This window comes from Aythya fuligula, chromosome 4 (assembly GCF_009819795.1).
Source record: "Aythya fuligula isolate bAytFul2 chromosome 4, bAytFul2.pri, whole genome shotgun sequence".
Taxonomy (NCBI): domain Eukaryota; kingdom Metazoa; phylum Chordata; class Aves; order Anseriformes; family Anatidae; genus Aythya; species Aythya fuligula.
The window spans coordinates 21,286,154-21,302,866 of NC_045562.1; the positions used below are offsets into that span (position 1 = coordinate 21,286,154).

At 39.2% G+C, this 16,713-nt stretch overlaps 1 protein-coding gene across 15 annotated transcripts in view; it reads right to left on the reverse strand.

Annotated features, from left to right (window-relative positions):
- The window catches only part of TENM3 (teneurin transmembrane protein 3), a 416,659-nt gene that overhangs the window by 294,421 nt on the left and 105,525 nt on the right, over positions 1–16,713 (reverse strand). For 12 of the 15 annotated variants that reach the window (XM_032186162.1, XM_032186160.1, XM_032186159.1 and 9 more), the window contains exon 3: positions 9,072–9,350. The exons of the other annotated variants lie outside the window; for them this stretch is intronic. In XM_032186162.1, coding sequence (XP_032042053.1) covers positions 9,072–9,350 — 279 coding nt within the window. The remainder of the gene's footprint in view (positions 1–9,071; positions 9,351–16,713) is intronic. 15 annotated transcript variants of the gene reach the window in all.

A 16,713-nucleotide genomic window follows, 5' to 3' on the forward strand; every position in this document is an offset into this window, starting at 1 on the left:
AGTTGACAAAAAAAAATAAAATTGTTTTTGAAAATATCTTAGATGATGAAGTATTTGCATGGTCCTCAGCAATCACTTTCACTGAGTTATCCTTGGTGCTACGTTGTCTGAGCTAAACTTCTCCGTTTCACTACTTGCACTGCTTGCTTCTGGCTGTCTTTGCCACAGTAACCTTCACAATGGCCGCAATATCCAAACAGAAGAGGCCAGGTAAAACATTCTGAATTCTCCCCATCGTTTCTTAGTGTCATATGTCTAAAATTGCTGACCATTCTTGTTAACCTTTCTGCAGGCCTCTAGTTGGCTGGCATTTTCCTCACAATGTAGTGCCAAAACCAGTCACAGAGACACAGTACTTCTGTCTCAGCACTGCTCAGAGCAGCAGTAGGATTATTTCAGCTGTACTGCATAGAAGACATGTTTTAAGGTCATGGTAGAAACCCTCACATACTGCAGAAACCACTGCTGACCAATGTTTGTGCTCCATTATAACCTAGCTACAGGAGAAGAATACAAAAACGTTTCCAGGACATGCAGGTCTGGGGATAGGAAAGCCAAAGCTCAACCGGAGTTGAGAAGCACGGTAGAGGAAGAGCAAGATGCTAGGTACTGGTACCACTTACACCAGCTGGGCGTCCACAAGCCTTGGGGACCAGACAAAGGCATCCCCAGGTACTGACAGAGCTGATCAGTGTCACTGAAAGGCCACTCCAATTCACTGAAAGGTCACAGAGGTTCCTGAAGACTTTTAAAGAAGATAGAAGTCATTTTATCTTGAAGAAGTGCAAGGACTACGTGGGGAAGAAGCAGCAGCCAGCCCCACCCCAGTCTCCCAGGAAAGATTATGGAACAAATACTGCTGGAATTATCCTTCATATGCCTGGACAGGGCTCCAGGAAAAGGAAATCCTTGAGAACTGCCGGGATGGATTTACCAATGGCAAATCACACCCAAACAACGTGATTGCTGTCTATGATCTGCCTCAGCAGACAAAGGGAGAACAGTGATTTTTTTTTTTTTTTTCTTTAAATTAGCAAGGTTTTCAGCATGGTCTACCACAGTATCCTGGTAGCCATGCTGGAGAGAGATGGATGGGTGGGCTACAAGTGTAGAGAACTGGTGCCTCAGGCTGGAAGCACAGTGCTTCGTAGTTCAGAGACCAACTCTTGGCATTGGTTCATGGCATTCTCTAGGGACTAATATCGGGGCTGTAGCTACTTAATGGTTGTACTACATGTAACATGTTGAGAATGAATAGGATGGAACATGTCCTCAGCACGTCTGTGAACGATGCCAAGTTGGAGAGAGTGATCAACACACTGCAGGGCAAGACGGCCTTTCAGAGGGATCTCAACAGGCCGTGAGAATGGGCAGAAAGACGCTACAAATTCCAAAGGCAGCATAACCACATCTAACAGCACCAGCTGGAGCCCACTGGAGAGCACCTTTGTAGTAAAGGGGAGTCATCACAGACAAGAAATTCAGCAAGAGTCAGCAATGTGCCCTTGCAACAATAACTTACATACCCAGCCGCATTCACAATACCAGATAGCGTGCTCTTGGAAGTGATCAGTCACCCTTTTTTCAACATCTGAAGACCACATCTGGCATATAACATCCACTTTGGGGCTCCCCAGTACTCACACGACAGACTAGAATTAATTCCATGGAAGCTGACCAGGATGATTAGAAAGCTCAAGGAGAAGCTGAGAGCACTGAGTCTGTTCAAGCTGGAGAAGGTAAAAGTTGGAAATCTAACTTGGGTTTTCCAACACCTAAGATGGTGGTCACAATGGCAGCAAGGGAAATTCTGACTAGATATAAAGAAAAAAAAAAACATAAAGAAGCTGTCTAAGCACTAGAACAGATGTCCACAAAAGATGCGGGTATCTTTTTTCTTGTTCAAAACTTAACTGAACAAAGCCTTGAGCAACTTCATCTAAATTATGTTAGTTCAGCTCTAAGCAGATGGTTGGACCACAGGACCTCAAAAGTCCCTTCTAAGCTGACTTATTCTCTGATTTTCTAAAGGACTGAGATCTAGCCACTTGTCTTTCTCATATTTTGGAAACTGATTACTCCCAATTAAACACAGGCCTTAGCACTTGTACTTACTGAACTGCATTTTCTCATGTGGAATTACTTCCCCAGCTTTCATCCTGTCTTACAAAGCATATGTGATTTTTTTTTTTTCCAGGTTACAACACTCTATTTGCATTATCCAAGCCATTAAGAAAATCTATGGCACACTATGTGGAGTACTATTTGATTCAGCTTGACAGCTCATGAAATACTGATAATCATTCTTTATGCATTTTTCCAATAATTTGTACTTTCGCCATGCAATAATGAACCCAGACCATGTGCCTCTACTTAGGAGTATGTCAGGAGTGAGATTGTGTTAGAAGCCTTACTAATGTCAAAATACCTGTTATGTTAGCATCTGCTGCTTTATGCTCATCAAGGAGGGGCTTTACACTATCACAGAAGGGAATCGGTGTCAAGTGATCAAATAAGTGACAAGACTTATTTCACACAAGCACATACTTGTTGTTACAAAACAAACTTCTAATTTTTTTCCCTCCTTCTAGGGCTTTTCCTAGCTACCTGATTAGGCAGCTTCTCCTCTTTCCCTTTGTCCCTTCTGAAGCTTCCTTTCTGTTTGTTTTTCCCTTCCAGAACCATACCCATCAGCGCTTTCTCAGACATGAGTCACAAAAAGCCCAGAGGCTACAGGTGCCCTATACATGCAGGACAAATTTTATTTATTTAGGTAACCTCTAGTCCTTTATTTAATAGTACAAATGTTAGCGATGTGATCAGTTACTCTGGTAGCAAATGCTGAAATAAGAAAAGCAACCACAAGAAAACATATCAGCAATATATTATCAGTCTTCCTTGACTGCTGAGTAATAACTCTTTCTTTCCCCTTTTCTCAGCATTCATGCTTCTGTGCACATCTTCACTTCTTTGTTTCTTATGCCTCATAACTGTATTTACATAGAATCATAGATTGGTTTGGGTTGGAAGTGACACTAAAGACAATCTGTTTCCATGCCCCTGCCATGGGCAGGGACACCTCCCGCCAGACCCAGCTGCCCAAAGCCCCATCCAGCCTGGCCTTGAGCACCTCCAGGGATGGGGCATCCACAGCTACTCTGGGCCTCCCCTGAGCCTCTGAGTGAAGAATTTCTTCTTAACCTCTAATTTAAATCTCCCCCCTTTCAGTTTAAAACCACTACCCCTTGTCCTATCACCACACCCCCTGACAAAGAGTCCTTGCCCAGCTTTCCTGTAGGCCCCCTTCGATGCTGGGAGGCTGCTATAAGGTCTCCCTGGAGCCTTCTCTTACCCAGGCTAAACAACCCCAACTCTCTCAGCCTCTCTTCATAGCCTTTCTTTCAGCTGCATCTTTTTAAGATCCTCCTGATGAATCTGACCTTGCTTCCATTTTCTGTGTGGTTCTTTCCTGAAATTCAGATCTCTGAGGAAATCCTGAGCTATGCCAGTTGGTCTTGGAAACATCTCTTTCACCATTCCTTAACATCAGAAGTATTTATTATCTTGATGGCCAAGTGTAAATTCTCTGAAATTCTCTTAGATTTGTTTTTCTTTGCAGAACACAATTCTAATTTTACTACCGTCAGCTGTTGTTAAGCCTACAGTTCCCATGCATCAGAAGATTTGGTTAGATCTTTTCAGAGTGTCAGCCTGATGGCCTATACCAGACTCCCACCATATACGCATCATTAGGACAGCCCTTTGGAATCTCATGCCCTCCCTCAATGGCAAGTTCAGCAACACTCAAACCTTTGAGGTCCAGAAGATCCAAAAAAGTTATTGGAAAAAGATCTGCCCAGCTGTTCCCTCTTACAGCTGCCACTAGCCAAAAGAATCATCAACACGATTTTCAATTTCATTAACTGTGAATGCTGGGAAGATGTACCAAAACACACCTGCAGACCTGCAATCATAATGTAACAGAATCTGATATTGGGATAACTGCAAAACACATGATAATATTGCAGAAAAACAGGGACGACTCCTTTTGTGTACGGATTTCTGCTCCATGTGTCTGTAACCAAAGGAAGAATGCATATTCTTGTTTAGGTACTAAATACTACTTCAGAACTGAGTTCTGTCAACAATAAAACAGACGGATTTCCTGGCTATGAAATTTTTTAGCAGCAAAGCAGGATTTAAAGAGACATTGGCATGGTTAATGAGGGGTAGATAATTGCTAGATGGAATACTGTGGGAAAGAGTGAAGAAGCTGTAAATGGTGGTATGGCAGTAAGATGAATATTAATTCATCAGATATGTGGCTGGTTTTGATAAGTAGGTTCAGGGTTTGCCTAGCAGGTAACAAGCAGCTCCTATCAGTCGAGCTCTTTCAAATCAAGTTTTATCTTAGCATAAAGAAGGATGTTAAACAGGTAAAAGGGTCTAACACTACTTCCTGAATGATGTGCATTATGTAAGAATGCAGAATTCAAGTGTATGTTACAGATGTAGATGTTAGAGAGAACAGATTTAAAAATGTCTTGACAAGTACCTTACCAATGTACTTCTTGGTTTTCAGAGATCTGAATGCCAGTAAATTCACCATTCTGGAAGGATAAGAGAGTATTAGGTTCACAAGAATGCTGTCTTCAGAAATTGGCAGAAGTTGGAGAGGAAGCAGGCAGGTGCCCAAGCAGCTGATAAGCTTGTAATTTCTGCTCACAGAATCCCTCAGCAATGGACATTCTGCTAGCAATATCTGCTTTTCCGTAGCTGTGAAAAATGGGTCCAAGTTTCAAATCATTTATCTAACCAATTCAGAATGACTGCCCTGAGGCCATGATCTCATACTCCTCCCTCTCTTTCTTCTTTTCATTTTATTACATCCTAATATCCTTTGATTTTTTTTGTTTTGTTTTACGACAAATCTCCATCAGTGAAAGATTTTCAGTGAAGAACAAAATACTCCCCCATATTCTAGTGCCAGTGCAAATATTTCCTGTATGCCTAGTTAGCCTTTGTAGATGTGGGCAGGGTCAACTAAGTCGCATACATTTATCTGGATAGCCTAAATCTTGGAAGCACTGTCAATATTGCCTCCAAAGGGATGGAAACTGGTATGGATTTGCTTAAGTTTGAAATCATTTTAGTCACAATCGTTGACATAGCCTCAGCTTCAAGCCTGCACAAGAAGTGCATGCAAACCTGGTAATATAACTTAAAATAAATAAATAAATAAATAACTCTGCAATGAGCTGTACTTCAGGAATAACTTGCTCAATTAACCTTCATGTTTTGACTATTATTTTTCTGATGTCACATTAGGTCAGGGATAGCAGTTTAATGGCTTTAAAAATAATTCAAATAACTACATGGATTCTAAGATACCTTAAAATATATTGACCTTTTCAACAAAATAGCCATTTGAAGCTTAACTGTAACTTCTAGCTCACATTCTGCTGGAATATTGATCACTTTTATAAGACAAGCTTCAGTAATCTTAGAACACATTAAAAACAAAAAGTTACTGGCGTGCATGTAAAAGATAGGCTGCTTGAATTTCAAGAACAAAGCTCCTAGAACAATTAATACCACAAACTTCATGACAGCATTTTGAAATAGGAAAGCACGCATGTTGTGTTGATCCGTTTTTAAGTACCATATTCTTGTTTCACCTCCTTTTGCCTCCAAGAGGACTGCAATGAAGATGGAGAAGAAAGCCTAAGAAGCACGTGAGTGCTGAGTGTGCTCCAGTTGTACACACTGTACATGACACTGGTAGATTGCCCAGATTAACAGATGCGGGACCTCCTTCAGGGAGGCTGACATGACAAATCCCTCAGAATATGATGCCAAAAGTCATATATGGAACTTAAACAAGCTCAGAGAAAAATACTTCCTTTTAGAATGATTTATTAAGCAATAACCCAAACCTTCGGAGGTGAGAATTTATCTATAAACTCTATGTCTGGAAAACAGTTCTGATGTTTTCTATACAAAATCTGCTGGCATTCACTAAATTATTAATGTATTTAAAACTCTGCAACAATGATGTCCAACTTTTTCAAAGAAACTTCTAATCCTGCCAGTATGGCCAGTATGCACAAACTTACTGGCTTTTGTAGGATCTTAGAAAAAAGCTTGAGAGCTCAACAAATAAAAGTTAGAATAATCAACAAAGTATTTCCACTCATTCACTGTAATTATGCAAAAAAAAAAAAAAACTAGAGTTTTGCCTTTCTGAGGGAAATGCAATCCACAACTTCTTCAGACGAGCAGAGATACCCAACAGCTACACGGAAGGGAAAGAAATTGTGTTTTGATGCCAAGCTTATGTTCTTACCTACCAGACAAGAAAGAAAACCTTACGTACATTCAACGAATAGTTAATCCTGAGTTCATAAACCCGTAGGATAAGTCACATTTCTCATCATTATGAATAGTCCCATTAACTCCAATGAGGTCTGCTTATAGTAATGGGCTATTTAAAGCAGTGAGCAGTTTTCCTAGGTGAATGCCAGCATCATTCAAGAACTGGGATCTGGTGAGGAAAGTATGTTCTGGTTTTGTGTTTTGTTCATCAAAACCTGTTGCTCCTTACCTACATCAGTGATAAACATGATGCACAAAAATGCATTTACCTGTAAAAACTGTACCATTGAAATTCAGTCAGGAAACCTGAAAGCACAGCAAAGAGGGACACAGTACAGAGGACTGGTTGTAATTCTAGCTTTGATTCAAAGCTTTATCGGATTTGTCAGACTTTAACAGCGTAGTAGCACAGCTATTAATGTCAGGCCGTAAATTAACAATACACCTGCAGTCTGGTCCTTAGAGTACAGCACCTGTGCCTGCCAGGACAGTATTGCTTCCCTGGCTTTAAACTGTATTTTCTGTTCTGCTGTGAGCATTTAACATACTGACTTCCAACTACATTTATAAAATCGTTTCTCAGCCAAATCTCCCATGTTCAGTGGAAACAAAAATGCAGAGAAAAGCACCAGAGAAGATTAAGGTATTCACCACTTCCATAACATCTCCAATGAAACGAGGACCCATGACATGGTCTGAGTTATGTATGTTTCATAACCCCAGGGGACTTTCAAGCCATCAAAATTTCATTAGCCTCACAGCAGTCCTAGTACTTTCTTAAGCTGGACTGCTGGCCTCACTATCAATAAATAAATCAACTGTAATCCTTTTAGTGACTAAACTCTTCTTTGAAGTAGTATCAAACATCAGATACTCCTTGCAGGATTTTAACCAGTGTGTCTTTTCTAACATATTCAGCTTTCTCATACACAAAATATAAACTCTACCTTTAATCTCATGGAGGGACTTTTGCCATATTGTAACCAGATATATGGAGCTCTAAAAAAAATAAGTTTATTAAAAAAAAGCATACCTAAACTATCATTCTTCTGAGGCATTGACCCCTTTGATAAAGTATTGATACAACTCTCATAAGGAAATTGTGTGTGTGTATGTATAAACACATACATAAAAGATCATTAACCTAGGGTTTTGCAAAATACTCAAGACAGTTTCAGCACAGATCTTTCAAAAGAAAAATCAGGACTGCTCAACAATTTTTTCTAGACTGCTTTGCAGCTGAAATATCAATAGCCATCCAACAACCCCACTGTCAAAAGGAGGTAAGCATGTACTCCTAGCTTCCTTTTTCAAAGCTTGCTTCTGACTCAAAATAAACTTTCCAAGCATGAGACAAAACGCTTTTGAATATGGACAGCTGACTCCTCAGGTAACACGCAGCATTAATTCCAAGATAAAAAGCAAAATCCCATTTGAGGCAGCCATCTCGCACAGGAATCCAGCTAGAACCAGCCAGCACAGGAAAGGCAGTGACTACAGCAGCTTCAGTTTTGTGTTCTCAAACTGATGTTCAAACAGTAAATAGGTAGGACAAAGCATTACTGCTTGTAGTTTAAAATACAAGTGGTGCACTATTTTTTTCTACTTTTTTTTTTTTTTTTTTATGATCACAGAAGTATCATATCATAATAGACACACACACTGCTGCTTACCACGGTGTGTTACAGCTATGGCCAGAGGATAGAAAAAAAATTGTTGCAGCTTATGTACAGCTGAGCAGACATGTTTAATAAATTAATAAACTGCAGCATATATAACCAGGCAATAGCCTTCTCACTAATTTTCATTTACTCATTTTTCCTTTATTCTTCTTTTGAATTTGTTGCATAGGAAGTCATGAAGTTAATAGAACAATCATTTTAATTCTACTGAAGCTGCAAATCTGCAAATAAAAAAAAGTTAAAGATAAATGTTTTCTAAGATTTGTGCACTTTGCATTTAACACCACATCAGGTTCTGTTCATAACCTCAAGTTGAAGTACAAGATTTTGCAAAGCTTTAAGAGTGAATCAAGTCAATTGTATTAACCTCTTTTCATTTAAACACTAAACCTTAATATACAACGGTCATACCCCACATCCTACAAAGCTGTTTAGATTTTTTTTTTTTTTGTCCAGGTTTTAATTGCGCAGTAATCCAGTCCCCCAGGCACATCAAAGGCCACACGCCTCTTCACCACAATTCCAATTGCTCTCATCAGCTAGTGAGCTTGAATCACGATCAAATTTGTTTTCCAATCACATGAGCCCTGTTAATAAGCTATTCTCTGTGTTCATTCATCCATTCTAAGATTCTGCAATTTCTTTGAGACGTCTTTAAGTGGAGTTGACAACAAAACCTTGGATTGCAAGCTGGCCTCAGGGATCAACTTTATCACCACTTACTTTGCTGCTCCCCAAAGGGTAACAGGTGACATGGCCCAAGATGAAACAGAGCTAATCTTATTTGTGATTAAACTCTTCCAAAATTACAGCTAAAACATCACGCCCAAAGCTTGTATTAGTTAGGATTGATAGTGAATATTGACTTTTCTGGGAAGGGGAGGTAAAAAAATAAGTAGATAAATAATTCAAGGCCACTCCTGGAACTTTTAATGACTTGAAATTATTGAGTGTCAACTGAAACAGCAAATAAAACATTGATTTATATATACGTGCATATGTGTAAGAACTTACCATTTTCACTGTCGGACTTGTTCTCGTGTTCGGTATCAGTCAGAGTGAGGGCTGAGTTGGAACGGCTCGACAGACAGGAACTGCGCCCTGACTTGACCCCCCTGCCCCAAAGTCTCATGGCATGCTCTGGAGACATCACTCCTTCATTTTCAGTATCAGCATCTGACCCTGCACTGATAGAGTAACCTCTGTGGGGGAGCCCCATTTCCGCACAAAATGCCAGTCCTCGACGAGTTGCTGGTTCACAAACTCCTAACTGCCTTAGGGTAAAATTCTGTCCTGATTAGGGGAAAAAAAGATAACAAAACATGAGAATTAAAAAAAAAAAATTAAAAAAATACAAAGCTAAAAGTAAAAACTCTTCATGTGTGTAATTTTCTCAGGCATCACACAAGGTGTTTTGTCAAAACTGCATATATTACAATCAAGTGGTTCCTTTTGTCTCCAGCTCTCAGCAGCACCCCTTTTCATACATACTGCCTTAGCACTGTTTTGTCAACTGCTTCAACACATTAAAAGTGTTCCGGGGTAGGAGAGAAACAGAACTGAATCTGCAAACTGAAAGAAGCCAATTCAGCACATGAAAGGATTGAAAAGAAATGGCAAGCTTTTCTTCTCTACTTTTTTTTTTTTTTTTAATTTTTTTAAATGTGAAAGCAGTAGAAGGTATTTGTCATCATTACCTTTTTTTCGTCCAGGCTAGAAGCCTAAGCAACAGGGTATTTTTCTGTACACCTAATGTAACAATGGAAAAACTAAATGGGAACACAACCAGCTTCATCTTTAATAGATCTCTGCCCTCATTTAATACACAAATGTAAATAAATCGGAAATACATCGTAAGACTGCCACCCATTACCTGCAGAACTGCAGTATGTTATTTTTTGTCTCTCTGAATCCTGAGAAACGATTTAAGCTTTCACTGCTGAAGCAGAGCCTGCATATTTTAAACAGACTTTTAGCCTCTGTTTTGGGGCAGAGCAAGAGACATAAGTGAATCCCAAATGATTGTATTAATAAATTAGGTGCAATAAACTCATGACACTTCAATAACTTAAAGTCTCTAAATTATGTGACACTCAAAAATGACTGCCTTTTTAATGGCTGTGTCTTCATCCTGCTTTTATGTCTGCAGATTTAAGACACCGTATGATATATAGACACTTGGCAAGCTCATTTGCATGCCTATACCCACAGTGCTTTTCCACTCTTGCTCACAGTTATTTCATAGCTCTGGGTACAAATTACAATACATATTCAACTCTTGAATCTGACGGGCATCCTAATTTCTCCAAAATTAGTTATTTAGTGTAAAAATACATGTTAGTAATATCTTTAAAGCTTATAATGCAACAGACTCCTTTCGATTAGAAATTAATAGAATTGCAGGAGTATGAATACAGAAGTGTAATTCCTGAAATATTAAGAGTGAATGCCCTGGCCATTTACGCGTTTTAAGTGAGCCAGTTAATTACTTTATTGCTGTGGTCACGCAAAGTTGTTGCTGAAAGTTTCTTTGCAGTCAGAACCATAAATTAATTCCAACAATGACTTTCATAAGCAATGAAAATCTTTAGTACAATTAGGTACAAAGCTAACTACATTTATCACGCTGCTGTGAATAAGGCTTAGAGTGAAAATGAAGCTGGAGAGGTGCACTGCAAAATAAATGCAAAAGCAGCAAACGCATCTATGACTGTGGCTGAACAGCATGAGGAGTTTAAGATGGGGGATTACCACGTGCACTGACAGTACCTCGTCATTTTAAAACTGTCATGCCATGTGACATCATGCCAGATATTCAGGCGTACTGAGAGCTGAAACTCAGACGAGAAGCAAACAGGCCAAACAAACCACCCAGTGGTAACGGGGTTAGGGCAGAACACATGAAAGCATCTACAGTGCTTCCTATTTAGCATTTTGGCAAATATATGCTAAGGATGGCAAATATAAGGCACGCTGGTGTCATGTGTTTGATAAATTATGACAAGAATCTAGGTTTCCAAACAGCTCCTGAAGCCAGAACCAGACGCAGGAGGAGCCCATGTGCAGGTGTGTGAGCGTGCCTGCATAGGCACTCACACCCAGAACGGCTGCTGCATGCTCACTGCACGGCTCAGAAAAGCAACATTTTAGGAGCAAAATAGAAAAAGATGCTTAGGCTTTATGCCTGGCTCCCTGTCACCTCCCAGACCTGGATTTTCAGGCTTGCAGGCCCGAAAAGTGGGGGAGATTGGGGGCTGCAGCACCCAGCTCTGCAAAGCACATCCCTGCACACCCAGCAACCCTGGGGAGCCATCTGTGCAGACACAGCACTTCAAAGAGACCACTGAACCTTTTTTTAATCGTTATTGTTTTTTTAGATTGTAATTTTTACTTTTTAAACTGCTAGGCAAACTGTTATTTGTAACAGAAACTGCTTCAGGCACTCGCTCTACAGGAACACCCATGGTCACTGCCTAGGAGGCCGGCTCCCAGGCACAACATGCCTCCCAACCACTACTAATGGATTTTATTTGTCCTTTATTTTACCACAACCTGCCTCCACAGACAACATTTCCTGCTTTCTGCCTTTTTTCCCCCCTCTTCTGAATGAGAAGAAAGGGAAAATGGCATGTCCCAGCACCAAAACAAAGCTCCAGTGCAACTGTAAAGATAGAAAAGGGGGCTGTTTACTGCTCTTCCATCACGTTCAACATATTAAGGCTTTTTTGCTATACTGAAGTTTTACAGCGTAGCCCAGAAACGTTGTAACAACAGCTTTAGAGACATCAGGCTCAATCATCTCCTGAATTAAAGCTTTCCTAAAAGCTCTACTAAGAGGATTGTACTCTGTGTAAGTTGCCTACACAAATAAAAAATAAACAAAAAGTTGACACGGAAAAATGTGTATTTATGCAGTCATTTATGTCCCAGAGGAAATCATACATACGCAATACAAAAGTTTGACATAAGATTCCCTGACAATAAGAACATGGAGTCTAGAAACATTCAGGGTCCAGGGGAGGCTGAACACAGCTGGGACACAGAATTAGTGGGCAGGAGACTGGAAGAGCGGCTTTTACCTGCTAGGGAATGATACTACCAGAAAATTGGAAGGGAAGTTGTAGGGCTCAGCGGAAAGGAGTATGAGGACAGGATGTTCTCCCTGCTGCGTTCTTAACATTTCTAATTAACCTTTCCAGGATGACTTGGATGGGAGGGATTTAATCATCGGTTTCTTACACTACACACACATTTGCCATTTCTCCCACTGACGATTGGTGCCTCAACATTTTGTAAGAACTTAAAAACAACTTGGTGGCTGAAATGAACTCATTTCTGAGAAGAAAACACAGAAGAAAGAGTAAATAGGTGTTTATAATGCTTTGTGGTTGTTTTTCCTTTCCTTTACAAGAAGTATGAAGTGAAAAATGGAGAAAGAAATTAGACAGTGTTTTGAAGAAACTTATTTGGAAGACAATGCTGGGATTTGGGGACGATCCAGAGTGATGTTAGGTTTTAAAAACTGACAATAATGCTGTTACTACCACTACTGTTAGATATTGCCATCTCTCTTGGCTTGGAATACCAATTTACAGTTAGCATAAGGAATGCTGACACCATCTACTTGTTCAGATGAACAAAATTAACATTACAACTAGAGAATAACTTCTACAGCAATCGCTGCTAGAAGTGCAGCATTTGCCAACAGTAAGAGTACAGACCCACCTGAACAACCCATGTATGATTGGTGCACCTCTTTACCTACATTAAGTAAATACAAAGAAGTATACAATATACTTTTGATATACATAAATTTTAATTTGTTATATATTTACAGGCATGTGTATATGTATGTACGTATATATATGATCATGTGTGTGTGTGTACATATACACACACATAGTACTTTTATATATATATATAAACTTCTCTGCCAGGACCACACAGGTTGTATTTATCTAGAAATGTAAATAATTTCTTTAATCGAATACTGCATATATAAACAAGTTCAATGTATGCAGAATTTACACATGATTTTAGGTCAGAATTTCACAGTTGCAATTAAGTGGCAATCTGTTGTACCTGTGCCATATTTGGTTCACTGGCCTACATTGGAGAAGTTATTCAAAGACTTCCACAATAACTTAAGCTTCAAGTTGGAAATGCTATCTGTGGAAAAGGATTTTTGAAGAGGACTTGTGAATAAAATAAAAAAAGGTCACACGGTTTTTCAGGTGTCAGTACTTGCTCTAAGTTGGATCTGCACTAACACACGGATATTCTCTTAAAATGACAAACCATGAAAATGGGACAAGAAACTAACAGAAGGTATGAACAAAAAATACCCAGCAGAGAATTTGTCAGCACTTCCAGACACCACCACTGACTTTAGCAATCCATTACCCACTGTGAAAGCCTGCAAGTCAGGCTTCAGCAACAACTGAACAACAAACATGTTTGGAAACAAGTGAAAGAAAACACCTCTGAACTAAAGAGCCTCCAGAGCATCTGCCTAGTTAACATAAACACATACACACACACCCCTCTTTCAAAACAAAGAAGTTGTAGTTCGAGTGCCTTTGCTGCCTTTGGTTTTGTCACAACAAGACAGAGCTAGCACCAAAAAGGAAGAAATCCCAAACACATCCACATCCAGGCTCAGCCTTGTCTTTTAGGTATGGTTCTGCTCTTGCTTAATGTTCTGATGAAGTTTCATTCCCCTTCTGCTGCCTCTGTGTCCTTCATTACTTGTTAGTCCTCATTCTGAGACTTCACAATATTCTTCCTTCGTACCCTGCCTTCTTCTGCCTGTAACACTTTCATACCATCCAAAACCAACACCAAACACATTTTCCCTATAACAACTCTGTAGTAATGCATTACAGAAAAATATTAAATTTAGAAAAATAAATTGTGAAACAACTAGAGCAACACAGATGCAAAACAACATATGATCACGGTGCATGAGAGAACTAGTCTTCTCACTTTTGTCTCCCTTATATTTCTGCTTCCCTACTTATTTATTTATTTATTTTAAATAAAAGAAGACTGAACTAATTTATTTAGGGAGTAAATGAAGAAGAGTGTTTTTCTCATTTCTATTTCTTTGTCTGCAGACCAGAGCATACAAACAGTTCCTCTTAATACAATGCTTGTAAGCAGCACTGATGTCATTGATGTTGTTTTCTGCTGTTTTGATATTGGGAATTACTTGCTTATTTTTGTACCCTGCTCAGCTAATATGCACAATGGGCACATTTCTTCCATTTGGAACTCCATACCTGGAGCTCATTCTCAGTACTTCTGAATACTTTCTGTAGAGCAACAGCTCTACAGAAGCTACACCACGTCTACGCCACATCTCTGAAACACTTCACCACTCCTGTAGGACATAAAGCTCCACACTGCTGGTTCGACAGCAGCTTGCCTTCCCAACTCATCTACCTGACAGCTACAAGGAATAGCTCTGCTAACTGCAAGTTGGCTGGACTGATCACTTTGCTAATTCCAAAAAAAAAAAAAAAAAAAAAAAAAAAAAAAAAAAGCATTAAATTGTGTGCAAGTAGAAGATGGAAAAAGAAGTTTCTTTGTACAGAACAATAAGCAGGAGACTGTTCTGTTCTCCAACAGTCACTGCTGGACCACTAAGACGACGTTTTCTTCATAGATGCACAAAGCAGAGCTGTACTGGCTTAGCAAGAATCCCAAGCAGTCCTATGGGATCTGAAACATTACTTACCACTAAGTATCAATTCTGATTGGATTCTCAATGAAAAAAATATGTAATTTTGTTGTAAATAAAATGATTTTTTTCTTCTCCGTTTACCAGGGGCAAAGAGAACATAACAGTCTTTCTAAGGCACTACTTTCTAAGGAAAGGTCTTGAGAAAAAGGACATAAAATTGGAAGCAAATGCATTTTAAGAAAACAAGTTTGCTGGAAATGAAAGGATGAAGATTTCAGAAAAGGAACTGGCAAAAGATAGAGGCCCTGCATGCTCTACAAAGCTCTGATAAGAAGAGTACAAATGCTGTCTTTAGGATTCTGAGTTAAGCAGGTAGAATACGGTTACAGAAAAGAGAGAATGAGAAATAGATGTGATACCATTCGTTCTGTCACACAAACACCATGGTATATTTACTAAACAGGAGCTTTCAAAGCTGGACTTGCAGAGTTCTCCTTGCCAGGATGCAAGAAACTGCAGTACAGACTGACAAGTAATAAGCTTTGCCTGTGTTAACAAATCTTTTGATCTGCCTTTTATTTTTAAATTATTTTCTTCTGATTTTTTTTTTGTTTTATGAAAGTTATCTATGAAATTTAAACCATCCTAATCTACCGAGTCACATTTTTATCGTTTTAATTCCTGTGTTTTAATCCTAACTCATCACAACCTTGTTCCTCATAACTTCTTATCTTCTCAACACTTCAGTTCCAGTTTTCCATCTTAACCACTTTTCCTTGCCATTATCTGATTTAGAGTGGAGCTGCAAGATGCATATGAAAGAACGCAGCTTCTCAGAAAATCTAGTATACTACATAATAACAAACAGCATTAATCTGTGTTATTCTGAGCAAACATTACCCACCCTGCTCTCCCATTCCTTATGGGTTTCCAAGAGCGTGGGGGGAACAAAGCCACCATTGCAGAGACTCACGAGCTACACAGAGTTCTCTGAGCTGCACTTACTCTGCCACTTTTGGTAGAAGAGTTCTTAATGAAAAGACCCCAAAATTAAGCCACTTCTATAAAAATACCTACTCTTATTATTTAGAGGGAAATAAATGATACTTGATACTTAGACTAGCCACGTATTCATGCTGGCAATAAGCTACAGAATCACAAGGAACACATCTTTAAACACTAGTCTAGGAATTTTTTCTTTTAAGAAATAGAGCAGAACAGATGCAAGTGGAATGAAGTTCCTTCCTGACACTAGTTTTCCAAATCAGGGTTCAAACATGCGGACTCCTCTGCGTGCTACAGGGGACTCAATTTTATTCCCTGAGGGTGGCAGGGGATCCTCAGTACTAATCCACAGACGAGAACATAAGAAGCCCTTCTTAATCCAGTGTAAGGATAAAGGACTGTTCATCAAGCCCTTCCGAAGGTACTGCAGAATAAGATTAAAGTCAATTGAAGATAATTTCACAATTGCACAATTCAAAGCTTCAAGCTACAGCATCAGCAATCATGTTGCAGAAAACGAATTACTAATGCAAACATTACAGTTCCAAATGGTTGGATTTCATATAAAAAATGTTTTTCTGAATATAATTAGGTAACATAGAATCCAAATTAAGGGCAACTAGCACGGCTGTCCAGAACATGGGTGGCAAGGAAAAAAAAAAAAAAAAAAGAGGATTCTGTGGATTTAAAAAAGAAATACAACACCATGAGTAGCAAGGAATGCAAAGTCTTGATCATAACCAGGATGACAGTATAGACATTTTTAGGCCTCTGTCTTAAACTTTGGATCCTGGGACCAGTGCAAATCATCAACTTCTCAGCATCCATTTATTACAAAATACAAATAAAGCCTAAATTTGATAGATGTGAAGAAAATATGACCCAAGGGTGTGCAATGCAGAGATGATGGATATCCAGTCTACAGAGAGCCTAAAACCACAGACCTGACAGGTATGAACTGCCACA